Below are 25,045 nucleotides of genomic sequence, written 5' to 3'. Positions count from 1 at the left end.
GCAGCGAAAACAACAAGACAAAGTAACGTATAATTTCTCTATTCGTGTACATATTTCTCATTACGTCCCTCTCCCTCTGTCTTTTTTCCTCAAATAAACTGCTTAAATAGAAGAAAAATAACCTGCTATACACCAGAACGAAGAAAAAAACAAACGGGGTGTATCCTCGCTAGATATACGAACAGTCGAAACAATCAACACGAGAAATTCCAACAGCTCCTCGAGTGAGCCTAAGCCCAAGAGGCGCAATTGCCAAAAGAGTATACACGTGATGCCATCCTTGATGAAAACACATCATTGATACCAACTCTGCTCATCGTAGGTAAATCCCTGCAAGCCTGCGCCATTGAGTCCCATGGTCCCAAACCCATTTACATTGGAATTATTGACATTGCCGTTGAACCTTCCGTTGGGATATCCATTGGTAGCGGCTGTGACGCCATCATCACCACTGCCACCCACCGGACCACCACTAATCTCATTGCTGGTGTTAGGAGCAACATTAGTTGTAGGCTGGAACATGCCTGTAGGATTGGCTGTACTAGCAAACCAACTCGCTATATCATCTACTCCTTGGGGGTTCCAATTTTCGAAATCAGTTGCAAGTTGTGTTTGATCGCGGTAGATCCAATCCTGGCCTTCGCGTAGTAGCTGATCAACACCACCAAACAGCTGACTTGGCGAGTTCCCAGCAGTGGTGTTGCCGCCGTCGACGGATCGGCGTCCTTGTGTCGAGGCTGGAGTAGGAGCATTCAGGGTAGCCGAATAACTCTGGGGTGTAGTGGGATATTGCTGAGTACGCATGTAAGCCAGAGCGTTTGGGTCCGAGGGAGGTAGAGAGTGGGTGCTAGAAGGACGGGCAGAAGGGTTAGAGCTTACGGAGCTATTGTTTGCTATGGCTATTCGGTTGTACAGTTGTGGTGCTGTCATTTTGGCCATGTTCATGCTGTATGGTTGGAGACTCGGTGAAGCCTGATCCGCTGGCGAAGGATGCTGGTTGGTCTGTACAGACGCGCGGCGCTGTGCTTTTGGAGTGCTGACCTCATTCCAGGGACTAAACTTGGCATCAGTGCGGGAAAGCACTGTGGCAGCTTCTTCTGGTAGCTCGACGTTCCAGCGCTTTGCCAGTACGCTGAGGATTCCAAGCGTTCGTCGAGCGCACAGCCATCCTTCTGCTATCTCCTCCAGATGCTTGACACCATGGATGATGTCACGCTTTGCGTTCTTCTCAGGTAGATTGAGAAGATGTATTGTGCAAGCAGAGTGCGCGATATACACGCAGATGTTGCATATCTGCCGCAAGCCATGGGATCGCTTGTATAACCGTAGTAGTTTGGAAATCATGGCAGCAGCCTGGGTACAGAGCTTTCGGGGAGAGACATGGGCAGGAAGTGGTGAATTGTTTGGGTTGTATTTTAGGAATGGACGAAAGAGATGGATGTAAAGCAACTGAAAGAACATGCTACACAGTCATTAGTACAAGTTGATAGCGACGGTGGATAATGCTTACTGCATGACAAGCATATGGGGCAAGCCACCCTCTTTCGGTTCTAGCTCTTTCGGGAGCTCCCGTCTCCACGTCTCCAACCTCATGTGTATCTCACTGAGCTTTTTCAGCTCTGCCTGTCTTCCCTTGGCCTTGTCCATATCAATGGGGTTGTAGAAAGCATTCATCAAGTCGCTAGAAATCTCGCAGAGCTTTGAAATTTGGAGAGCAACTGCGCGCGTCCTACTAGGCTGCGAGTGTGCCTGACTTAGACCAGAGTCTGTGACTGCACTCCATGTCTCTGCATCCTCAACAGGGAAGACGTCGAATTTGGGTACTGTGAGAATCGTGTTGGGCAATTGGGGTAATCTCCCGAGGTAGTTGCTCCAACACTTGTCGAACAAGAAGCAGCCCCAAAATGTGATCCTTCGTGCATCTTCCTCGTTCTCATCGATGACATCCCTGCTATGCATGCCCAGATTGAGGCCGAGATCGCATGCCATCCGGAAGGACATGCCGCTGTACACCCAGCCTTTTGCTTCCCGCCCACAACCGGCTTCGCGTACGGACATCAAAGCTAGAGCCTGCACTGTCGTCAATGCAGGGACCTCGTGCAAATCATCCTCCATAATCAGTCGCTTGGCCTCCCTGAAGAAATGGTCTCCAGCCGTTGCTGAATCATCGCGTATGGCTCTGGCAGCAGGCCATGACGTGAAGTGACATCCGAGTGCCAGCATGGCATTGACCAGTAAGGGCGAGCAGTACTGATTCTTCCTTCCAGATCCGGGCAGCGGTTTGCCAAGCCTGAACTCCTGCAGAAACAAATTCTTGGATAGGGTTGTGAAGAAGCTATAGTGCCAGCAAAAGTACATACTGATCAGATGCTGCACCAGCTCCGGGTCCGAGGTCACGGTAGTCCACGAGCAAAATGGGTCCTGCGTCTCTTGGAACTGGTCGTCCGAATACGTGTCGGGCGAGTCAACGGTGTCGTTGCCCTTGCCTAGGTAGATGAGATGCGACGTTCCGCCAATGTATCTTGTAGAACCATCCTCGAGCCGCAGCTCGCCCATCTTGCCGCTCAGCTGGCTCTCAAAGCTTCCCTCTGGAGGCGCCGCTGCGGGCGGTGCAATTGGACTGAGGGGCTCATCGTCATCCTCTTCTCCATTCTCCTTGGCAATAATGGCCTCAGCGACCGAGTCGAGACTCTCACATGTGCGAATCTGCTGGACTAGGTCTGCAACTGCGTCCTCGGGATAATTGAGAATGGCTTGTATAAGGGTCTGGAGGGTTGAATTGCGCGTTTTGAGGTTGTCGATGTCCTTTTTGTAGACACCTTTGCGGCGGTGGTCCGAGTTCGGATCGTAGATGCATGGCGTGTTGTAAACGGCGGCACAGGCCGAGCAGGCTGGTGTGGTGCCGTCGCACTGTTTCTCGGATTAGCGCACGGCTGGCGACAAGAGGTGTAAGAGCGACAAGGTTGGTGGGCATGCGGAGAAGGGATATAGAGGCCGGAGAAAGGCAGTCGAGCAGAGCAGTTCCCGTTACCTAAGACGACGTACGTACTTTGGACTTGCGCTTCCTGCAGGGCACACAGGCCGAAGAAATGCACCTTCTCTTCTTCGAGTCGTCGCTCCCGGCGTCCCGTTTCCCTCGTCGTCCCTTCTTGGCGGGCGTATCCGTGGTCGATGGTTGCGCTTCCGCCGTGCTGGTGTTCTCCATTACAGCTCTTGGGAGGTTTCCCGGAGATGCAAGATGCGGGGGGAACGGTGGGGCGCACGCTCCGACGGGCCCTTCAGTCAGCGCACAACATTAATCAGCGGCCCGCGAAAAGCTGTGGGCTTGCCGTCTTCCACGCCTCTGTAAGTATTGCGCCCTCACCATGGCTGGCCAAGCAGGGGCGAGTAGTATGCGCGTGCAATCGATAGCACAGGTATCGCATTGGGGCGGGGAATACGCGACGCCTGCCTTTGCCAAGCGCCATCGCTATCATCCCTGGTCTGATTGGCCGCCCCTCGCCTCTTATCTACACTCTCCCTTTGCACCCGCGCCCATCGGACAAACACGTTTATGCCTGTAGGAGGCAACTGAGAAAAAGAACAATGACATGCCACGGCATGGCTACTGAGAAAGCTTTTGGCTCGAATCGAACTTTTGCTGGCACCCATCTACCAGAGAAATCCTGACTGCTGATAGGACAGCTTGAAGGTTTGTAGGCAAAAAGCAAATCCATTCCATCAACCAGGCACCCACACCACCCACGAAACTCAAGATCCATTCACGATCTAGACCCCTACGCCATTCTCAAAAATCAATTCTTCGCCCTCCAAGGCTTGTCCCCGTGGCTGCCAAGCCTACTCTAACGGCAGCTCGAAGTCTTCCATCTCATCATCCGCCATGGTAATCGCATCAACTTCCTCCCCTATTTCCCCTCCAAACATCTTTATCAGCTTATGGATATCCATCCTGCGATCTTCTTAGTCTGGAAAATGCCTAAAGTAGACAAAACGTACCCATGCACCGGCTTGCCCCCTTCTTTCATCACCCTTTCGATCTCCTTCTCTTTGCGCTCCTGAATCTCGATAATCCTGTTATCTATTGTGTTCTGGACACAAAGGCGGCTCATAAATGTCTTTTCTCTTTGACCAATGCGGAATACGCGACAGAAAGCTTGCTGCTCTGCACCAGAGTTCCACCAAGGATCAATAAAGATAACTCTAGAAGCCATAGTTAGGTTAAGACCCACTGAAAGATCATCAGTATATAATTGTGACATAGAAGCTACCACAGGTATGAGCACTTACAGCCACCACATTGCATGCTTGCCAGCATGATTCTCACGTTATCTTCTTGGCGGCCAAATGATTGAATGGCGTTATTGCGAGCCGTGAGACTCATCTTGCCGTGGTACTACGTTGGTGATTAGCGGTTCGAACCCCCAGAGCACTCAGCAACAGTTTCCATGGTGTTCCCAAGTAACAGTGAACAGGTTAATAGCATATACTAAGTAGCAACTCACCTGAATAGCATTCCAGCCTTCTTTCTGACAAACACGTCGCAAAATTTGAATCCTATAGATTGTTAGCACAGATACATAGGATGTGAATCAAACCTACATAGCAAGAAATTGGGTATAGACAATGATCTTGACATTCGGGTTCTCCTTAATCCAGTTCATAATCTGTGACTTGACTGCGATGGTTTTCGCGGAAGGTAGGACATCGTCGTCCAGCGAAGCAAGCCAGTCGTGCGCAATGTCTTCACGGCCGATGCGCTTACGCCCCTTGTCTTTCTTCTTCTTGTCATTCGATCGCGTGCCAGATGCAGGTATGTCTTGAGAATCAGTTCCCATGTCACATGTAATGGTAGATGTAGATGTGACACCGCAGGCTTTGCAAACTATATTCTCTTCCCCTTGCTCAGCCATCTCGACACATGCTTCTGAGTAACAGGGATCAGCACAAATCAGATGCCCACATGATGTGAGCATAGGCTGTTGTGGTTTTTTTCCGCAGGTGCTGCACTTGGCTGTTTTCTTGGCTCTTTCCCAGCTCTTTCCTGTTTGGAGACTGCTCAGAAAGGGCCCGAAGTTGTAGTCTTTGCCAAAACTCCCGCCCGTCCCGAAACGATGATCTGACTCCAGCTCCTCCTCTTCTTCTCCTTCTTCTTCATCAGTGACGCTGTCTTGATCTTGACCTTCGGCTTCTTTGTTCACTTTTGAATCATCGCATTTCTTTTTCTTTTCCTCGTCTGCTATCTTTTGAAGCTGTTTTCGAACTGCGATTATTGTGTTCCTAGATTGAGTGTTACTATCAGCTGTCTGCTGACGAAGCACCTGTTTAATGAGCTCAATATCTTCCAACTCAAGGAGATCTCGAATAACAAATTGAAGCATGAGAATATGGGCTGCCAGCTGGCGGAGTCTTAGAAACATCCTGTATCAGTTAGTAACTCTAAGAGCCATATTTCAAAAGTATCAGTACGTACACATAGATGTTGCAATAGGATTTTTTCAAGGCCTTATTCTTTACCATGGTCTGTATCCGTTTGATGAAACGATTGCGGACAATTTCGTAAATGCAGCGTTCAACCGGATTGAACTCACACCAGTACGTGGCTTGATGGGCCTGAGGCAACTTGAGAATGGGAGCTCCCATGATCGTATTTGCGTGAGTGCGGCGGATCATAAAGTGAGAGAGTCTCACTAAAAGTCTCTCTGGACTACTTGGGTTGCAGTAGTCATCCTTGAAGTCTTCGAAGCTGCCTATAAGTGGAACGCCAAGGAATTTGAAGTAAGGATAGAGCTCAGTCAAGCTATTGAGGATAGGAGTTCCACTCAAAGCCCACTTGTGATCAGCCTGAAGGGCACGACAGGCAATTGATGTGCGCGACATGTGGTTCTTGATGGCTTGTGCCTCATCCAAGACTATACGTAAGAAACGTACGCGGTGCAGGGCGCCTCGTTGCTGCTCCCAAGTTTCCTGCCACCATGCCTTCTCCTGTTCCTCTGTTTCACAACTCTCCGGAGGTTCTATTTTTGGGTGGGACAACATCACCTCGTTGTAAGTGGTAAGGACGATGTCATGACCCTTCAGGAGTTCCAAGGACGCGTTAAAGTTATGACGTGTTCCAGCGCCGTACCGCATGATTTTCAGTTCGGTTGAGCTATGTTTTTCGATTTCGCTCTTCCATTGAGTGAGAAGTGCGGGACTAGCAACAATAAGGGTAGCCTTGGGGCGACCGCTACCCTTTGGTGGTCGACCGTCATGGATATTCGCTGTGGAAAGTTAGTACAGTCACTATGCTTTCCTTTCCCGCAACCACTTACCCAACGTCATAAGCGTTTTACCAAGTCCCATTTGATCCGCCAAAATACCACCCCTTGGCTCTTCAGTGGCATTCTCTCGTTGGCGCATAAATCCAGTACCAAGGACCTGATACGGCTTCAATGTTGTCTTCATGCCTTTGACTGACCATAGACCGCTCTTAACATCAGGTTTGACTGCATTCCTGCTAAATTGTCTTGTTGCTTTCATCAAGATGGTTGCGTCATTCTTTGCCTGCTTCTCATCTTCAATAGGCACACTAGCAACAAGTTCTTTCAGCGCCTGTATCTTGGTCCTCGACGTGAAGAATGGTTGCTCTGGTGCATCTAGAGCAGCTTGTTCAGTAAAAACATTTGAATAGAGAAGAGATGCAGCTTGTTGGGCCCCATTGTCAATCAACTTTTGTTTCTTGTTGGAGCGTTTGCCACTTTTGGTGATTTTGCCAAAAGTGACATCTGCTCTTCCGCCTACCGACTTCCTTTTCCGCTTTCTTTTTGGATTATCATTCATAGCATCTAGTGCAACCATCATACTCTGGAGTTCTGCACCTTGCATACAAACTCTCTTGCGAGTGTGAGGTTGGTCAAAGTCAGCATCAAATAGCTCCTCTTCCTCGACATCTTGCTCAAGATCAAGCGGTGGGGGTACAGTTAGATTGACAGGATCGTCTTCCACAGCCTTGGCAGTATCACGCGCTCGCTTTTTCCTTCTGGCTGTTTCGGCGAGTTGTACCCTTGTCTGTTCGACTTCGAATTTGAAAGGAAGGCTTCCATGATTGGCCTTCTTGACGTTGTCATAGTACCGCATTTTCTCCTCAAATATTTCTGCTGCTCTCCTGTCTGCTTTGTCATTATCATCATCAAGATGACACGATTCAGTGGGTGCAATGGTGTGTGGTAGGTTTAGCCCTGTTTGGGTAGCCGTTGGTCTCTTCTTGTCTCTTATTTTTTGTTGCCTGTTGCGCATTCTATCACGCAGTTGGGCAGTAGATATAGTCGAAAGAGGCTTTGGAGGCGCTGAAGATGGTATATCCGGAGGCGCAATCGTGGTGGCTAGGGAAAGCTGTTGATGAGAGTTACCTAGTGGAGTGGTATCACTTTCTGGGGTGGAAAGGGGGCCTGAGTTGTTTGGTGAAGCAGAGTCAATTTCTGGGATGAACAACGAGTCGGGATCATCGGGTGGGATAGAACCGTTTTCTGGAACGGGTAAAAAGCTGGAATCGTGCTGGAGATGTTCTTCTACATGAAAGGGAGGTGTATCGATCTCGTGCTGAACTTGGTCATCATCGTCGATAATGGCCTCGTCGCCAACCTGCGCGGTTTCCGGAACTGGGGCTTGCGTTCCAGTCATTTCGCTGTCATTGGCTGTGTTGGGTTCACTCATAATGACTTAAGCTGTCAGTTTTGGTGAAGCGATAATGTACGAGCGTGGTATGGGTGTTTCCGTTATACATACCGCTGTATGGATGAGACGTGCAAACAAGTGGTGATGGAGAAGCTCTCACAGATTGGAGTACACGCAATGACGGCTGGTAAGTAGGCTAAGGTAATGTGTAGTTGTGAACTGGGTGGTATGGGGACAAGTGTGAGGATTGATAGAAGTAGTCATGGGAACCAACCAGGCAAGGAAGAAGAGGCGTGGTATGAGAAGAAAGAGATATTGTATGAGAAAGAAGTTGTAGAAGTGTTGTGGTGAAGTAGGAAAGATAGTGTAAGAAAGAAGAAGAAGAAGAAGAAGAAGAAGAGTGGTCGTGTATAGCAAAATATATACCCAAGCCTAGCATAGAGTAGGTTTATATACTGCTCAGCTGTCGAGGAGCCGGAAGCACCAGGTGAGAGCCCACAAGCGACTCTACTAGTACGTCCACGAGAGCAAGTGAGAATTAGGAGGTGAGAAACTTGGGATGGAAACCATAGTATGTGAAGGTGTAGTATGTAGTATACTGAGCGGCTCTGGTATCTGCCGTCTGCGGGCAAAAGTTGATGCATGTAAGTGAGAGAAAATGTACACACCGGTTTGAGGGAAGTGAAGTGATGGATAGAATGCTAAAGGTGATGACGAGATATGATTCTTGATGTTATGCTGTCGTGATGCTAGTGAGGAAGGTGCGTTGAGTTCATAGTGGCAGGCGTGCCCCTCTCTTGCGAACATCAACATGGCTAGTACAAAGCTGCAGACATTGGGCCGCAACCGTAGAAATTATACGTTATATTCATCTCAACTAAGCGTTTGCTTATTGAGGATATCAGGGTATCGAAAGTACTATTGACGTGACAACTATAATCCCCGTACGTACTGCAAGTAGAAAAACATAACTCTTTAACCGCCACCTTTAATTGAACTCCCACCTAGTATGTATATGACGAAGAAGGCAAAGGCTCAAAAGTATTAAACAGAAAGGATCTAGCACTTCTCCTCATCAAGGTTGGGGTAGAACCAAGCTGCAAGAGCAATAATGACATAACTCGCCATGAGTAGAATGCCTTCGAGCCAATCTGCATCTTGTTAGCAAAGTATCCTAGTTGCATGTTGGATGAAGCGAACTTACGTGACTTTCCGTCTTGAATGAGGTAGTTTACAAGCAATACCGAGACGAACAAAGTAGCGATTTGAAAAGTGTCGAAGTAAAGGGTCATACAGTCCTTGCCCAAGATCCATCCGAGAATGACGATCAGAGGGAAAACAAGAAGCGCAATCTGCATACTGGAACCGACAGCAACACCAATGGAGAGATCCATCTTATCCTTGATGGCGACAGTGACGGCGGTGGCGTGCTCTGCGGCGTTACCTACAATGGGAAGTAGGATAAGACCAACGAAAGTGGTAGAGACATGACCAGTAGCAGTAAGACCATCGATACTGGAGACCATGAATTCCGAACAGAAAGCAACGAGGGTAGTAGAGATGGCGAGAGTAATGAGAGCGCCAATGACAGAAAGCGATGGCTCTTCGAATTCGTCTTCGTCTTCCTCCTCAGAGTTTGGGTTCTTGAAAAGTGTGGTCATGTTGACACCGCCTCCAGACGCTGCGGCAGTACCAGCGCCAATGGCTGCAATGCCGCGCGATGCATCGCCTTCTTCCTTCTTGCCGGACTTGCGCTTGGGCACTTTTTGACTGGGCTCACTGTACATAGTGGAGTGTGTCTTCAGCTGGAAAGCGAGGTAGCAAGCGTAGACGAGGAGAAGAATGACGGCAGTTCCGTGAGATAGCTCCTGGTTCCTGACAGCATCTTCGCGGCCGTTGTGTGCAACTGCGTCATCTTCGGCAATTGTGTTGTGAAACACGGTCGGAATGATGAGGGATGCGATACAGAGAGCAAGTAGCGATGCTGCTGTCTGAGCCACAGTCACGTTGAAGAACTGTTCCAAGCGGTTGATACCTCCGAGAAAGAAGGACATTCCCAAGACAAGCAGCAGGTTGGACAACATACTGCCGATAAGCGAGGTTTTGACAATGGTGATTTCGTTCTTGAGCAAGGCTTGGACGGACACGATGAGTTCGACAGCATTTCCAAAAGTGGCATTGAGAAGACCTCCAAGAGTTTCTCCGACCCGAATGGCCAGTTCTTCGGTGGCATTGCTCAGCATGGCGGCGAGTGGGATAATAGCAATGAAGTTGATGATGAAAACGGGCACAGGTTTGAGTCTAGCGTAGTACACGGCAAAACCGACGGGTACCATGATGAGAAGGACATTGATCCAGGCACCGAACAAGACAAAGCGGATCTGGGCGCCGATGGGTATCTTCCTCTTGAAAGCCTTCTTCTTGCGTTCTTCCAAGGATAGTTCATCTCCTTCAGGGACGTCCAAGCCGGTATGATCTTGGTCTTCGTGTTCTTTCCTGAATATGCCCTTGAACTTTGCTCTGCGGGTAGGGCTGACGTTTTGCTCCTGGTTGGAGGGCGCAAGAGTGCTATCCACAGAAGCCTTGTGCGCGGTGTCTGATTCAATTGCGCCATCCTTGTCAAGCGAAGGATTTGGAACGGCAGTTGAAGCAGTCGCATGTGTTGGTGATGAAGGGGCGGGCTCGGTGTTGTGGTGGTCTGGCATTCCAAACTCTTTCTCTGATTGCATGGTCTCGAGGCGCCTCTGCTCTTCAAATCCCGATGTTGCATTTGCCTCGGATCGTGATCTGTGCATTATGTTTTCCACATCATACTGGGAATCTCGAGAGCGCTGTCGAGCGAATGGGTTGTAATTATTAGTTCCATTGCTGCCATGTTGCGAGGCAACGCGATGCGCCTGCCTCCGTACGGTGTCTAAATTGGGTATGAGTTAGTGTGGAGATTCGAGTGGTGCTAGGGTTTGTGCTGATGGTTCGGGCACGGGACTCCACCTACGCATGAATGCAGATGTACTGTCTCTGTGTCGGTCGGGGTCAGAAAGGGAGTTGAAAGCCAAGTGTCAATGGGGTGTTTGAGTTTGCGAAACCAAGAGATGGGTGGAGGGAAACGAGAAAGGGAGAAAGGGACCAAGGAGAGATAATAAGTGGCCCCGGGCTTCCCTGCTTTAACGCGAAGGACAGCGCACGCCCGCTCGCGTCAGTGGTTGTGGCTGAAGTATAAAGTTGGCGAATAAAGAGCGTGGAAGGGATGCTCTAGCCACAGGTCAATTCGGCCAGACTGCTAGTTTGCAGGAAGTTGCTGAGGCTGTGTCCAGTAGCGCGGGCGAAGTTGCACAGCGCCAGTCGAATTGGCGCGAGTACCGACTACAATCATTTGCTACCATGTCGAATGTCGAATGTAATGCGCGAAGCTCAGCGTCATCATGTTCAAGCCTTCCAAGGACTGTCCCAAGCTGCCCTTGGCTACGCCTTAAGCCTTGCAGTGTGTCTGGGCAATGACGCAGGGACGCGGCGCTTATGCACGATCCAAACGCTTAATTGGCTCTTCGGTGACATGGTGCGCTGCCATCATTGTCCCAAGTCCGTTTGTAGTGTATACGCCGACACTGCAATAAGCCTGGAGAAAGCTTGCTTTTCTTCACCGCAACTCGGCTTCGACAATATCATTCATACGCATCACGATGTTCAGTAGAGGAGAGACGCGGGATATGCACCTCCTGACACTAGCAACCTTCCACCAATAGGGGAAAGAGCATCCTGTACAATTAATATGCACTGTTTTCATCCAATCTGATGCCTATGACTCTTTATGTATTCTCTGAAACCCTGGACTGGTGCAAATAGGATATTCGCTGCAAACATCAAACTGCAGCATGTTGGTTTCCTGAACCTATTCTTACACTGCCAAACTACTTATGTCTAGACCAGCGATTTGAAACGCACATCTACCGGTGTACGGTTGAAACTTCCAACTTTTGCTGAGTGCTGAGGTACAGCCTATGGTACCGTATCCCTGATGCAGACTTCAAAAGACTGAGTTCTAACTTCTCTATCCAGCCCCTCTGTGCCACTTGACCGCCTCTAGTCCAATACACGTTATCCCAAAATACACGTAATGTACCCTGCGTAAGTACAGCACCGCGCCCCCCGCACCGCCCCAGGCCCACACTACCCTAGGATCACCACTAACTTTATCCTTCGAAACCTTAATTCCAAAACCGTTCCATTGCCAAACTTCCTCAACGTCCTCGATACATATTCTTTGTTCTTGAACGCACCTACCCAAACAGGCAATTCGAATCAAAAGCCATAGATTGCGGCGGGCTCAGAGCACAAAATATGCCGGCCCGGCCTCGTGGTATTGGCTGCCTGTAGTCGCCGAGAGGATGCCGCGCATACGTACGTGGCTGGACTACGGCAAGGTGACGTTTAATTCGCCGTTTCTTTGACTACTCTCGCCCACCATTTAGCCTATCAACCTACACCCATACATCTATCCATATAAATCCATGTATCCATCTGCAAAATGTTTGTGTTTCCTATGGTACGACTGAATGTACATAAATAGGTAGCTCGTGCGGGCATATGCGCCATGACGTACAAGCCAAATCCGGAAGCCAAATGTCGGTTGCAAGGGTCCTAGGCTAAACTATCAACACACTTGGTGCAAGCAATGAATATGTTCGCCTTATTTGATCAATGCAATGGCTATCTCCCTTCATACAAGTCTCTGCTAGCAATACTCTAGGTGTACAATACTATCCGTTCCCTCTCAGCGCCCTGTTCACATCACGTGCTCCTCTACGCGCTAACATGCTTCATGTCTCTTGAAACAATGCTGCAACACCTGTTCGCCCTACTAGTCCTGTATCTTGTGGTCGCCCTTAATGACATCTGCATATGTCGGAGGTGGACCCTCGGGTTGACTTGAGCTTCCCTCGCCACCTCCATTTGCCGGCGCAGGCGCAGCAGGTCCGCTGCCATTTGCGCTCTTGTGTCCCTTTGGCGGCGCAAAGCTGTTTGTCACGCCACTCTGCTGTCCCGGAAACTGTCCACTGCTCGGCTGAGATGCCACAGTACCATAGTTCGCAGGTCTGCCGCCCGCTTGCTCGTGCGAAATCACATAGTATGTCACCCTTCCGTCGGTGGTCCTTCCATGTTCACGATCGGGCACGGGCTGGTATGCGTCGTATGGATCTGGGTTCTGCAGAATCACATACCAGGCGTGGAGGAGACCGGGGAGGAAGCCTAGGCACGAGAGGCCGAGGTTTATGAGCGAATCGGCGCTACAAATCCCCTTCTTCACCCAAACACCTATCGGTGGGAACTGTGGGTTATGTTAGCTATCGAGCGCCATGAGCTGCAGAGAGACAGTCGGTGCCTGCCTCCGCCTTACGGGAACTGCAAACGTACCAGGACGCTGAGGAGCATCAAGAAACAATCAGAGCCACACATGATGTCAGTTTTGGGTATCGAGTAATTTTAGTATGCGTGTAGGCAGCGGTTTTCGGTATGATGAAGTAGATGTTAAGGTGGAAGAGTGTCGCCTGAGCGGGCGATGCGAACCAGTGGATCAGATGACGCACCCGGTGGCTTAGATGTGGCTTAGTTTCACACACGCACGGACCTCACCATCGCCTCCAAAGCTACGCATTGTACCGTTTGTCAGATTGTATTGCTCTAACTACTTGCTTTTCCATATACCTAATTCATGTCGGAAAAATATGTTTCCGTGAACTTACCGATTTTTTGTTCTGTCTGCTACAAACATGTCACTTTAGCATCTCCGCAACTGTATGATTGAGAGCCGTGTGACGGCAACAGAGAATAGCTTGCAGAATGATCATGGTCATGTCGTCATCCTACTCACTATACTATTGCAAGTGCTTAAAGGGAAATCGTACCAACAACTTCGCTACAATCTAGGAGGAATACAGCCCTTAGATTCGACACGCATAGCAACAGCCATGTATGGCTAAATGGTCAATGCTCAAAGCTGCCCGTAAGCACCCAATCGCTAATTCAAGCGCTGCTTGCAGTGGAGGCTGAAAAGCACTCATTCTTGCCAAAGTATTAGGCTTTTCATTTGGCGCATTGTTTCTTTGCGCGAACAGGCAGTGCCTAAATAACCTATCACGTATCGATTGAGGAATCGCTGACGCTGGTACCCTCCAGATACGTTACTCCGCCGTACCGAATACCTGGTCATTGTGCTTGCGAGTGGCCACTGCAGTAGAAGCAGATGTCTCAATCATGATGTCAAGATACTCGTGCTCGGAAATGACCTGAGAAGAAGAAATGAATAAACAAATAAAAGAACTGAGACCTTTAAGAAACCAAAAGTTAGGAGATTCGTAAAAAGATTCGTAAGAAGACTGAACGGAACAATCAGGAAACTAGGCAAGGACTCTGTAAAACAGAACAAGTGAATTGAGAGACCGGACGCTTGAAGTCCAGACGGCCAGATCAAATAAAATCAGATGTGGATTCTTGTGGAAGACAGTCGTGAAATGAGTGATCCTGGAATAAGAAACGACAATAATAATCGTGGTAATAGTAATAATAATGATAATGGTAAGAATAGAAAATTAATGGACAAGTTCAAGACAACAAATGAAGCGCGAAGGCCGCCGGTACCCGTGAATGACCCATTCTGGTGTACACTGTTGATCGACATTTGGAAATAACATTGCAGTATGAAGCCATGAATCGGGTTGACAGAGAATTGAAAGTAAGTTTGCAGAAGAATAAATAGTAATGGATGGATAGTCCTGACGTATAAGACAAGGGAAGATGAAAGGCTCTCGTGGATCATGAACAAGGCCGTGATTGCAGAAACGAAAACAAAGAAGAGGATCCATGGGTGTCAGAAATGGCGTAGAAGGTAAATCAAGGTGTGACGAAGAATGATCATAGCGGATGAGGCCCAGGCGCTGGGTTCGTAAATGCGTGCTCACCGACGACTACAATATTAGTAAGAATTTGCCAGAAACAAGCGAGATGAACCTCATTGATGTCAAGAAGCCTTACCTGTAAGCGGCATCAACCTGGGAACGCCTCTTCCGCTTGCTATGGTCGTCCTGCTGGCGCAATTTCTCATGTTCTTGATCGGCATCTTCATAACTTCTCTTCCTAGAGAATGAGCTGTCGCTTCGATCTAGGGATGGTATAACAGGCGCATCTTGTTGTGGCTCATTACCCTGGCTTTCAGGATCAAAATCAGAACCAGCCATGGTCCGATTGCTCCCCTCAGAGCGCGCAGGACTCCCTCTAGGGTTGTCATAACTGTGGCCATTGCTTTGAAGCGCATTCCAGGAATCATGTCGCTGCTCTGCCGGAGCGGGTGGGAGAGGCGGTGGCCTGGAGCCAGCGCCTGCTGACATAGATCCATACGGACGGGGAGGAGCAGATCTGGGTCCACTGTTACGATAGCCACCATACGACTTTGCCCGTTGGGTCGGTTGAGCAGAGTCTCGGAGCGGAGAAGATGAAGGAGCAGCCGATGGCTTTTCGACAAGTAGCACTGATTGCCGTACTTCAGATGGAGAGTATGGTACAGGTATTGGTTCATTCGACGGCGGCTTCGGGGCTCCAGTCACGCCCAACTTCGCAAGGATATCCTCTTGACTTCCTTGCAGGGGGGGCATTGCCTCTCTTTTCGATGCGCTCGACGTTGAACCTCCGTGATTTGTACTAAGTGCTTGCTCAAGGTTATCCATAATGTCCCACGTGGCGTCGCGCATCTCCATGTCTCCATCATGCGTTGTCATATCCTCAAATTCGTCGGGACGATCCCGCTGCGCGATGCAGTCCTCTAGTGTGACTAGATTGTTCTGCATATCTTCATCCGTGAATACAACAAAGACAGGGTCATCTTGGATAGCTTCCCAATCATCAGTCTGCCTTACGTTAAGGAAAGCTTCGTGCGAATTATCGGCAGTGAAGTACATGGACACCGAATCCCCATTGTCGAGTTTCTCAGGCGTGGGCTTCAGTGCGTCTTCTTCAGCCTCAGCAAAAGTAGAGGGTAGTGCACGAGTAACCTGCTTAGCAGGGTGCCAGATGATGACTCCAAGGCTGAGAGCAGGATCGACGGGCTCATTGCTCTTGGGCCAGATCGCGCCATCAAAGTCAAAATCCCAGTCGTCCCATGCCAAGAACAACTGTGGCCTGTCGCTCATACTTCCATCGCTTACAACACTACTGGGCTGAGCAGGTTGCTGCGGGGGCTGTGAAGCGGTGAGATGGGCAGTTGCTGGGGTGGGTGTGGCCTCCGGATCCAACACAGGCTGGCCGTGGGTTTGTCCACTGAAGGAACTATGTTGGTTTGACTGGTAAGGTGCTTGCGCATACTGTTGTGACCATGCTCCAGTTTTGCCATACGGCGGATGACCAGAATCAACTGTAGCAGGCTGCGATGGGTAGCCCTGGTAGCTGCTATGAGAACAAGCATAAGATTGAGCAGTTGGGTGGACTGAAATTTGCGAATAGCCTGAATTTGGAGGATAACTTGATTTTGGCCATTGATAGCCGTTCTGTGTTTGAGTATACGGCGGCGCAAATCCTGGTGCTTGGTGCGCTTGCTGACCGTAGCTTTGGTTAGAATAGCTTTGGTTTGCAGGAGGCGTTGCATAACTTTGTTGCGGGTAGTTTGAAGGCGCCGACGATGGCGGAAACCCTGGATGCGACGACTTGTATGAGTTGGGGAATTTGTTAGTACCGAATGGACCCTGAGGCTGCGCTGGTCCGCGGTAGCCCGGTGGAGGGGGATATCGGGTGATTATTGGATTACCCTTCTTCTTTGGTGGCCTGAAAGGGAGTCAGAAAAAATGACGCACACCACGAAAAGACGGATACGACGAGCACGTGATGAACAGCTTGCTAAGATCAGGAGTGAGACCTACTGCACATGCGGAGCGCGATTAGGGGGGCCATTTGGTGGATAGGAAGCCCCCGATTGATATTGGCCATATATCGGCTGCTGTCCTGGTTGTTGTCCATACTGATAAGGCGGTTGTTGACCATACGGGGGTAGGCCATTTGCATATGGTTGCTGCTGGAAAGGCGCCGCACCCCCTACGGGCCCGTTCCAAGACATACCACGCTACGCAATCAACCTATGAAAACCCACGATGGAAATGGAGGGTTTTTGGTGGAGTAAAAGATTAATGGAGACCGATGAGCCTGTTGGTAGCGGTGTAGGTGGTGATATTAGGGAGAGATTTTAAAGTATGAGGCGCGCGTCCAAATTTTGGACAGGTTGAGCGCACGAGCCAGGACGAAAGAGACGCCCAAGCTTACGGAAGGGCAATCAATTCAGTATCTCCTGGTATGCAATGTTGAGGTTGTAGGATAAACGACGGCAATGTGACGCTGAGGAGGAGCAAGTGAGTGGGCACGGAGAGCGGGACAGGGCCAGTTGCTGGTGCGAGGGAAACCCTTGGGAGCAGGTATTGAGAGCACGATAGCAGGTAAGTGACGAATTGAGAGTGCCGCAGAGGAGTGTCCTCTTAGATCTATAAGGCATAACAAGGAAAGAGAGGTCCGGGGCACCAGAGAGCCAAGTACCTCGTAGGTTCTGAAAAACACGCACAGCAGATGTTGCGGAAAAGGGAAGTCTGCAGCGTAGTCACGTTTTTATGCGCTCGGGCCACGAAGCGGGATGCCGCCGCACCTTGGACAGGGAACAGGACTAGTTGGCCACCCCCCAATATCAACTTGCTCGCTTTTGCGCCATCACCTGTGTCGCGCCTCCAGATGGACCTCTGAGGATGATTGTGCGCTACAGACATTTGCTAGCGACCAGTATAGACTCCATACCCTGAACTGAGCCGTGGATGCTGCCACCCTTGTATCCACGCCATCAACACCACCATGCCCGGTCTACCATGTACGTCAGTCACCAGCGATGCTTACCGTGCTCGCCACACCTAGACTGACACTGCGCAGCCAGCGTAGACCTCGATGAATGCATATCTCGGCTTTCCAAGAAGGAACTGCTGGCTGAGCCGGTCATCGAGGCAATATGCGCAAAGACCAAGGAGTTGCTCATGAAGGAGAGCAACGTGGTGCACATCAGAGCGCCCGTCACTGTTGTCGGTGATATCCATGGCCAGTTCTTCGATATGATGGAGATATTCAAGATTGGTGGGCCATGTCCGGACACAAACTACCTTTTCTTGGGTAAGTCCTGGTCTGCCCCTCACAGGGGGGCACGCGATCTCTAGAGACAGAACTGACGCTGAACAGGCGACTACGTCGATCGCGGCCTCTTTTCTGTCGAAACCATATCGCTCCTCGTCTGTCTGAAACTCCGCTATCCGCACCGCGTCCACCTTATCCGTGGCAACCACGAATCTCGCGGTGTCACCCAGTCCTACGGCTTCTATACCGAATGCTCACGTAAATATGGCAATGCGAACGTCTGGCACTATTTTACAGACATGTTCGACTTTCTCACTCTCTCCGTGGTCATTAATGACCAAATCTTCTGCGTACATGGTGGCCTGTCGCCTTCCATACACTCTATCGATCAGATCAAAATCATCGACCGTTTCCGGGAAATCCCTCATGAAGGGCCCATGGCAGATCTTGTATGGAGCGATCCAGATCCCGAAAGAGACGAGTTCTCCCTCAGCCCTAGAGGAGCAGGCTACACATTCGGTGCTCAGGTGGTCAAAAAGTTCTTGGAAGTCAACTCCATGTCACACATTCTGCGCGCGCATCAGTTGTGCCAAGAAGGCTACCAGATTCTTTACGATGACAGACTAAGCACTGTTTGGAGTGCACCCAACTACTGCTACCGATGCGGTAACATGGCTAGTGTGCTCGAAGTTAGCGACACGGGTGAACGCTTTTTCAACGTATTTGATGCCAGTCCAGATAACGATATCCACCGGGCTGAGCAGCAGCAGCAGCAGCAAGGGAAAGAAGTCACGACGGAGTACTTTCTATGATACCCACTGTACATAGCGGTGCGTTGTTGCTTCAACGCTAACCTTGCATTTATCGGCGTTGGCGATAGACACGGCGTTCGGACAAAGACATGTTGGCTATGTACGTTCTAGCACAGCATGAAATCATTTACAAGCAAAAAAAAATGCGTAACTTGAAACGCCTTGCCATTGCAGTCTGGTGCTCTCGCTTCAACAGCCCAAGTATTTTGTCTCAACCCATCGCGCCTCCTCATCGCTACCCAGTCTTGCAACCACAATTCTGATATCCGGGAAGACGCTCAAGACCCTGTTCAGCCCAACCCTCCCCGCAGTATATGTTACAAAGACTATGCTGGCTTCTGGTACGCCGTGGTCGACAAGCACTCTGACCGCCATCAGGGCGGCTGCCCCCGTGGAGAATTGGGGGTCGAGGACCAAGACTAGTCCATGCTCAGCAATGTTGGTGGGTAACGCCCGATAATGGAGCTCTGGCTCTCCAGTTCTGTAGTTTGTCTGTATCAGTACTCGTCCGGTCCTGCAATCAGGAATGGTCCGTCGTAAACCCGTCTCGAAAGCACTGCCGCCGCGTAGCACTACTACGGCACTGACTTCTGCATTCTTCTTCAACCCCTGATAAGTGGTGTTCTGGGGTGTTGTAACCTCATACGATACAAGTGGTAAAAAGTCTACTGCCGTCTCGACAAGCAGTGCAACCATGCGATCGAAGTAAAACACAAAGTCCTCTCTCGACGTGTCAGGGTTCAGCAGCAATGTGTGCATTCCCCTGACCTGATTCGTCTGCTTGAGCACGATGGCGTTCTCACTCAGCGGACTGTCCTCTGCAATTTTGCCCAATCGTCTGAGCTCTGACTGATGCTGAACACTCTTACTGTGCAGCGTCTGACGAACTTGATTGCTCACCATAGTAATGGCAACCCGATTCTCGATACCTCTTGGAATAATGAGGTCTGCAATTTCTCGCTGGGGGGCAACATATTTGTAATAGTTAGGCTTGACAAAGGAGAACCACTGCTTGATACAGCCTTCAATATCGCGGCCTCGTTCTTTTACATCTCGCACAAGACGGCGTGAGAGACATAAATCAGCGTCGGCTTCGGCAAAGATTTTGAGGTCCAAGAGATCGACTATGCGTGGGTCGTGTAAGGCGAATATGCCTTCCAGGATTATGACGTGCGGGGAGTAGATTGTTGTAGTCTTGGAGAGGCGTGCGTGCTTCTGGAAAGAGTAGATTGGTACCTCGGCAACCTTGCCATTCTTGATGTCTTTTAGGCGGTCAACGAGAATGTCGAAGTCTATAGCGTCGGGAGAATCAAAATCGAACTCGTTGCGAAATGCTGCTGCAGATTGCTCTGGCGTAAGAGGTTTGTAGAACGAGTCCTACATGGGGTGTTCCTTAGCTGGGCGGGGCACGTGACCCAATTTACAAGGCTGGAACGAACCATAGATAAGATGACTACCCAAGGCAGGTTCAAGGAGGAGACAATAGCCATTGCCAAAGATGTTTTGCCCGAGCCAGAACTACCAGCTACTCCAATAATACTTGCGTTACCCCATGGCGGTTCGTAATGCGTTCTTCGGCCTGCTGAAGCCATTCTGAGAGTTTTTTAGCGTACTGAACGCCTAGTAGCACCCCGTATCCTTGTTCTACCAAAATCCCACCTCTTGCGGCGAATGCTGGAGATATCAAAAGGGTATGCAGGGTTCTTGAGACGAATGGGTTTCTGCAGTGGTGGCTCGGACCTTAGTGTCGAGCTTACATAAGGACCCACCGGCACTAGTCTCGCCAAGCGCGCAAGCTCAGTCTTCTTCTTTCACGAAGCTGTGCTCTCAAACTTTCTCTCCACACGCAAAACTTTGCGTAGCCGCCAGCACACTCGACCAACGGTCGGGCAGCTCGTATCATCTACTGATGGACGTCGGTTGAGGCTTGCTGGGCGTCTCGCTTCACCATGGTAAGCTAACTCACACTGCGCCCGTTGTTGCGACCTGTCCCACCATCTAACCACCCTACAGAGCTCATCCACAGTTTCCGTGTCGGCGGCAACGCCAACCCAACATCATCCTTTCCAGAGGAGGGTCGACGATGTCAAACCGTCCAAGACGTAAGTCATCCACCCTCCACGTCGCTTCCGCTACCTCCTTCGAATGATGATTTCAAAATAAGTTGGGAATCTCTCCGAACCAACATGTGGAGAACATGTTAACTTGTATCTCTGATCTTGTGGTAGCGCTTGCATCGCGCGCTGCTGTACCTGCATGTATATGGCGCATCAATGCTGACGTTGCTTCTGCAGGGATATTAACTTTGTCATTATGGACTACCTCGTTAGCGAAGGCTATCCTAGAGCTGCAGAAAAGTTTGCCAAAGAAGCGAACATCCAGCTTCCTCTTGAAGAAGAGTCTATCCAATCCCGCGTAGAAATACGTCGGGCTATTCATGCTGGTGATATCGATACCGCTATCACCAAGATCAATGATTTGAACCCTCAGGTATGCGACACTTCTACTTGTACTTCCCACCACCTTGCAGGATTAAATACAGTTTCATGCACCACGCAGAATCTCTTTGATGATAATCAAACCTTCAGTCCTCAGTATGATTGCAAGCAACTACATTTACTCGTCTGGCGTATTTGTCATTGAACTTTGCTAATACACCGGTCAGATTTTAGACACAGACCCAGCCTTGCACTTCGACCTACTTAGGTTACAGCTGGTCGAGCTTATCCGGGTGTGCACATCGTCTGCTGCTACTGATATCACGCCTGCGCTCAGCTTTGCTTCGTCCCAGCTTGCTCCCCGTGCAGCCACAAATCCTGATTTTCTGAGGGATCTTGAACTTACAATGTCGTTGCTTATATTTCTTCCTGCCGCCCCTGGTACTCTTCAGAGGGAGCTTAATGAGTTGTTGGAACCGTCGCTCCGTAGGAATGTTGCGAGTAAGGTCAATGAAGCGATTCTTACTAGTATGGGGGCTCGCGGAGAATCTCGCATGAGGAGCCTAGTGCGCTTACGGCAATGGGCCGAGACAAAGGCACGGGCAGCCGGAAAGGATCTTCCTCCTTCCCTTCCTCTCGGGTTGCAAGACGCCGAGGAGAGGCCGGCCAACGGGCACAATGAGGCCGCTGATGTGATGGTACAGTAGAAGCATTGGCGCTGAGCGTCTAATCATTGTGGACTATCATGTCTGGATCGGGTCATGCATTGCAATAAATAACATGGTTTGGGGGTATGGAGACCTTGATGCGGCTATGATGGCACTCTAAAGTTCCGGTAATACGGAGATTTGTATCTGTAATAAAAGCCTTGATTATTGGTTGTCATTGTGCTTTCCCCAGCCTGGTGTAGTATGTCGTCTTGCGTGATGACAGTAACAGTTGTTTGGTTGTCTAGCGCCCGTGAGGTTGGTGTTGGGAGTTGTATGATGCTCTTCGCCAAGAATAGCCCATGCTCAACATATACCAACGCGTAGCATACAGTGGCCCTATCACGTCACAGAGGGTCTCAAGTATACATCAGGGTTCTCACGCAGACAGGAAGATAAAGAGGGGCCTTATGTGCGCCGTCTGCAGACGACAAGATGACCGTAACCTCTCCATCTGACGACGGTGCTGTGCTCGCAGGCAAGATCGAAAACTGGCCTCGGGGGTCTTTTGGAATCAGGCCTTCCCCCGTCGACACCGATGCTCGGCTCCTTGTCAATCGCTTGACGTCCATTTCTCCGCAGCCTTGAACGGTCGTTGGCAAAGGCTGGTGGGCAGCGTTCCGCACACTACCCCGCGATTGCGGCTGCACTACGACCATGGTAGTCGGACCTCAACACCCCGCATGGTAGACCAGGAGCCGCATGCGGTGGAACTGTCCGAAGGCAGTATTGGATGATCTCATTGGACGGCCGCGACGAGGTACTTCCTGGAGTGGAACATACGTATGCAAGGCTACGTGTGGCTGAAGAGCTTGCGCACATTGTCTGTGAATAGCGTTGAACTTTGCGCTCGACCGACCCAGTTGGAATGCCTGCTCATCCCTTTGATTCATGTCGATTTTCTTCTCACATGGGCTTCCGCGGAATCGGTAGTGGAGCTGTCAGGCGAAGATAACCACGGAGGGTCCGGATTGCGGTCGCCCATGGGAGCATACGATCGAAAGGCCATTGTGAGCTCAGCGCATTACTGAACACTTGTATGGATCCTGAAAGGGACCGCAGGACAGAACAATTTGCGCTCGAGTTTTTTTGTATGGCGCGGCCGTGGACGGGGGGTAGCAAGTATCAGGAGATATTCTGCCAAAAGAAGCTAGCTGCCTGATGTTGGAGCGCCCCTCCATCTCGAGACCTCACCCTTCCCAGTCCCCCTCACACCATAACAGACGCGGGCTTGCATCCGCCCTGGTCCCTGGGCTGATTTACACGCGCTAAAGTCTGCTCATGCTGACTTTGCTCTGACCTCGGAACCTCGAACCTTACGCTACTGCTGTTGCCACTCAACCGATGCATCATGATCCGCAAGTCCATCCAATCTTGATCTTTTGACCCCTCCAAGAGATCCACTGTCCACTTGTACCTCGTGAGACTGGGCCAATGGGCTCAGCTACTCATCAATCGCCCGCCTCCGGCGCGCCGAGCAAGACGCTCGCCTTTGCCGTGGGTGAACGGACGCAATCCTACACACAGCTCCTTCCGAGAAGGCGCGTTTGTATCCAGACCCTGGCGTCATCCGTTTACTGCCGAGTGGGGTTGGCCTCTTGAGCCCTCACTGCCTCACCACTAATTATATAAAGCTCGCACCCTCTGTGACCCTGTATTCATCTAACACAATCACATCATCACCAGCTACTCAATTCCACAACAATCCACCGCCTCCATCACCATGAGCAGCATTCCCCAAGAGCAATGGGCGCAGGTCATTGAAAAGACTGGCGGCCCCGTCGAGTACAAGAAGATTCCAGTGCAGAAGCCCGGTCCAGATGAGGTTCTTGTCAACATCAAATACTCTGGTGTCTGCCACACCGATCTACACGCCGTCAATGGTGATTGGCCATTGGTACGTATGATCAATCTTCCTTCTCACTGAAGATGCTAACGTCCACGAGGCAACCAAACTTCCTCTTGTCGGTGGCCACGAAGGTGCCGGTGTCGTAGTTGCACGAGGAGAGCTTGTCAACGACGTTGAGCTTGGTGACCATGTCGGTATGATTAATTCTTCTCAGTTTCACTACCAAGTCACATTTGCTAACTTTACCCAGGTGTCAAATGGCTGAACGGTTCTTGCCTGTCGTGCGACTTTTGCCAACAAGCAGACGAGCCCCTCTGCCCGAAACCACTTCTCTCCGGATACACTGTCGACGGCACCTTCCAGCAATACTGCATCGCCAAAGCTGCCCATGTTGCCCGCATTCCCAAGGAGTGTGACCTCGCTGCAATTGCCCCTGTTCTCTGCGCCGGTATTACTGTTTACAAGGGTCTGAAAGAGTCTGGTGTCAAGCCTGGCCAATTCGCTGCCATTGTCGGTGCCGGAGGTGGTCTTGGTTCGCTCGCCTGTCAATACGCAAAGGCCATGGGCGTACGAACAATTGCCATTGACTCTGGTGAGGAGAAGAAGAAGATGTGCACTGGCGAGCTTGGCGCCGAAGCGTTCGTCGACTTTGCCACATCAAAGAACCTTGTTGCCGACGTCCAAAAGGCAACGCCCGATGGTCTCGGCCCTCACGTTGTCATTCTTGTTGCTGTCAACGAGAAGCCATTCCAACAGGCTGCTGAATACGTCCGGCCACGCGGTACCGTCATCTGCATTGGTCTTCCTGCCGGCGCTTATCTCAAGGCACCCGTCTTCGAGACTGTTATCAAGATGATCAGGATCCAGGGATCGTATGTTGGCAACCGCAAGGACAGCTCAGAGGCGATTGAGTTCTTCCGTCGTGGCTTGATCAAGGCTCCGTTCAAGATTGTTGGACTGTCTGAACTGCAAATGGTCTATGACAAGATGCACGAGGGTGCCGTAGTCGGACGCTATGTTCTCGACACATCCAAGTAAGTGTGTGAAGGGTGACAGGAGGGTGATTATTGAGCAAGCGTACTGTATATATTGAGTTCATGACCATAAATGAGAAATGTTCCTATAACTGAGTAGCCTCAATCTTGTATAACAGTGTAGTACTTGATCATAGTGATGGTGAAGATAAACGGTGATTTTCACATTGTGATTTGCGCATTGCTCGCAGTAATTTCGGCTTAGTAGTCGCTGGTGACGTACCGTTGTTACACGCAACCGTAAGCACAACCTCGGCGTTACAATGACGATGCAACACAAGCAAAGACTACTTATAACCAACAAAGACAAGATATACATGTATATGCTCCTTTTCCCCCTCCATATCTTCGACATGAACATGGAAACATCGGCCTGCATACATCCAGCTCTCCAAGACCATTCCAACCA

General features: G+C 50.2%; 9 protein-coding genes across 9 annotated transcripts; 3 read left to right on the top strand and 6 right to left on the bottom strand.

Moving 5' to 3' along the window:
- Window positions 1–294: 294 nt before the first annotated feature.
- On the bottom strand, window positions 295–3,205 carry COCSADRAFT_155567 (uncharacterized protein; the record flags this gene model as incomplete). The annotated part of the gene is made up of 3 exons (XM_007696528.1): window positions 295–1,462; window positions 1,511–2,910; window positions 3,050–3,205. 3 exons carry the CDS (start codon window positions 3,203–3,205, stop codon window positions 295–297), a joined length of 2,724 nt encoding a protein of 907 aa, XP_007694718.1.
- A 796-nt stretch (window positions 3,206–4,001) lies between these two features.
- Window positions 4,002–7,167, bottom strand: COCSADRAFT_67919 (uncharacterized protein; the record flags this gene model as incomplete). Its single annotated transcript, XM_007696229.1, has 6 exons — window positions 4,002–4,228; window positions 4,288–4,393; window positions 4,503–4,554; window positions 4,600–5,418; window positions 5,471–6,260; window positions 6,312–7,167. Coding segments are annotated over 6 exons (2,850 nt in total), but the record flags the coding sequence as incomplete, so codon positions are not given.
- A 1,286-nt stretch (window positions 7,168–8,453) lies between these two features.
- COCSADRAFT_195196 (uncharacterized protein) lies at window positions 8,454–10,768 on the bottom strand. Its single transcript, XM_007696527.1, has 3 exons — window positions 10,649–10,768; window positions 8,858–10,567; window positions 8,454–8,804 (listed from the first exon to the last, which is right to left on the bottom strand). Exons 1-3 carry the CDS (start codon window positions 10,650–10,652, stop codon window positions 8,713–8,715), a joined length of 1,806 nt encoding a protein of 601 aa, XP_007694717.1. The 5' UTR covers window positions 10,653–10,768; the 3' UTR covers window positions 8,454–8,712.
- A 1,397-nt stretch (window positions 10,769–12,165) lies between these two features.
- Window positions 12,166–13,200, bottom strand: COCSADRAFT_105819 (uncharacterized protein). The gene is made up of 2 exons (XM_007696526.1): window positions 13,066–13,200; window positions 12,166–12,979 (listed from the first exon to the last, which is right to left on the bottom strand). The coding sequence occupies exons 1-2, from the start codon at window positions 13,105–13,107 to the stop codon at window positions 12,512–12,514; spliced, it is 510 nt and encodes a 169-aa protein (XP_007694716.1). The 5' UTR covers window positions 13,108–13,200; the 3' UTR covers window positions 12,166–12,511.
- A 1,272-nt stretch (window positions 13,201–14,472) lies between these two features.
- On the bottom strand, window positions 14,473–16,859 carry COCSADRAFT_209375 (uncharacterized protein). The gene is made up of 3 exons (XM_007696525.1): window positions 16,557–16,859; window positions 14,683–16,461; window positions 14,473–14,615 (listed from the first exon to the last, which is right to left on the bottom strand). Exons 1-3 carry the CDS (start codon window positions 16,748–16,750, stop codon window positions 14,606–14,608), a joined length of 1,983 nt encoding a protein of 660 aa, XP_007694715.1. The 5' UTR covers window positions 16,751–16,859; the 3' UTR covers window positions 14,473–14,605.
- Window positions 16,860–17,526: 667 nt separating this feature from the next.
- Window positions 17,527–18,608, top strand: COCSADRAFT_166362 (uncharacterized protein; the record flags this gene model as incomplete). The annotated part of the gene is made up of 3 exons (XM_007696524.1): window positions 17,527–17,542; window positions 17,602–17,835; window positions 17,902–18,608. 3 exons carry the CDS (start codon window positions 17,527–17,529, stop codon window positions 18,606–18,608), a joined length of 957 nt encoding a protein of 318 aa, XP_007694714.1.
- Window positions 18,609–18,797: 189 nt separating this feature from the next.
- Window positions 18,798–20,200, bottom strand: COCSADRAFT_155561 (uncharacterized protein; the record flags this gene model as incomplete). The annotated part of the gene is made up of 2 exons (XM_007696523.1): window positions 18,798–19,985; window positions 20,048–20,200. 2 exons carry the CDS (start codon window positions 20,198–20,200, stop codon window positions 18,798–18,800), a joined length of 1,341 nt encoding a protein of 446 aa, XP_007694713.1.
- A 240-nt stretch (window positions 20,201–20,440) lies between these two features.
- On the top strand, window positions 20,441–22,054 carry COCSADRAFT_32100 (uncharacterized protein). The gene is made up of 4 exons (XM_007696011.1): window positions 20,441–20,560; window positions 20,622–20,710; window positions 20,903–21,098; window positions 21,274–22,054. Exons 1-4 carry the CDS (start codon window positions 20,558–20,560, stop codon window positions 21,751–21,753), a joined length of 768 nt encoding a protein of 255 aa, XP_007694201.1. The 5' UTR covers window positions 20,441–20,557; the 3' UTR covers window positions 21,754–22,054.
- A 1,179-nt stretch (window positions 22,055–23,233) lies between these two features.
- COCSADRAFT_105805 (uncharacterized protein) lies at window positions 23,234–24,728 on the top strand. Its single transcript, XM_007696522.1, has 3 exons — window positions 23,234–23,650; window positions 23,700–23,796; window positions 23,853–24,728. Exons 1-3 carry the CDS (start codon window positions 23,477–23,479, stop codon window positions 24,638–24,640), a joined length of 1,059 nt encoding a protein of 352 aa, XP_007694712.1. The 5' UTR covers window positions 23,234–23,476; the 3' UTR covers window positions 24,641–24,728.
- Window positions 24,729–25,045: the final 317 nt, after the last annotated feature.

Source organism: Bipolaris sorokiniana (genome assembly GCF_000338995.1).
Source record: "Bipolaris sorokiniana ND90Pr unplaced genomic scaffold COCSAscaffold_1, whole genome shotgun sequence".
NCBI lineage: Eukaryota > Fungi > Ascomycota > Dothideomycetes > Pleosporales > Pleosporaceae > Bipolaris > Bipolaris sorokiniana.
The sequence above is the reverse complement of the archived record's forward strand: the minus strand, read 5'-3'. Positions and strand labels throughout refer to the sequence as shown.

Coding starts and splice junctions, on each gene's coding strand:
- COCSADRAFT_105805 (XM_007696522.1), top strand. CDS start 23,477: ATGAGCAGCATTCCCCAAGAGCAATGGGCGCAGGTCATTGAAAAGACT. Junction 23,651..23,699: donor TCAATGGTGATTGGCCATTG/GTACGTATGATC, acceptor AACGTCCACGAG/GCAACCAAACTTCCTCTTGT. Junction 23,797..23,852: donor TGAGCTTGGTGACCATGTCG/GTATGATTAATT, acceptor AACTTTACCCAG/GTGTCAAATGGCTGAACGGT.
- COCSADRAFT_32100 (XM_007696011.1), top strand. Junction 20,711..20,902: donor GATGTCAAACCGTCCAAGAC/GTAAGTCATCCA, acceptor TTGCTTCTGCAG/GGATATTAACTTTGTCATTA. Junction 21,099..21,273: donor TCAATGATTTGAACCCTCAG/GTATGCGACACT, acceptor TACACCGGTCAG/ATTTTAGACACAGACCCAGC.
- COCSADRAFT_209375 (XM_007696525.1), bottom strand. CDS start 16,750: ATGTCTTGGAACGGGCCCGTAGGGGGTGCGGCGCCTTTCCAGCAGCAA. Junction 16,462..16,556: donor AATCGCGCTCCGCATGTGCA/GTAGGTCTCACT, acceptor ACTCCCTTTCAG/GCCACCAAAGAAGAAGGGTA.
- COCSADRAFT_195196 (XM_007696527.1), bottom strand. Junction 8,805..8,857: donor CATTCAAGACGGAAAGTCAC/GTAAGTTCGCTT, acceptor AACAAGATGCAG/ATTGGCTCGAAGGCATTCTA.
- COCSADRAFT_105819 (XM_007696526.1), bottom strand. CDS start 13,107: ATGTGTGGCTCTGATTGTTTCTTGATGCTCCTCAGCGTCCTG. Junction 12,980..13,065: donor TGATGCTCCTCAGCGTCCTG/GTACGTTTGCAG, acceptor CATAACCCACAG/TTCCCACCGATAGGTGTTTG.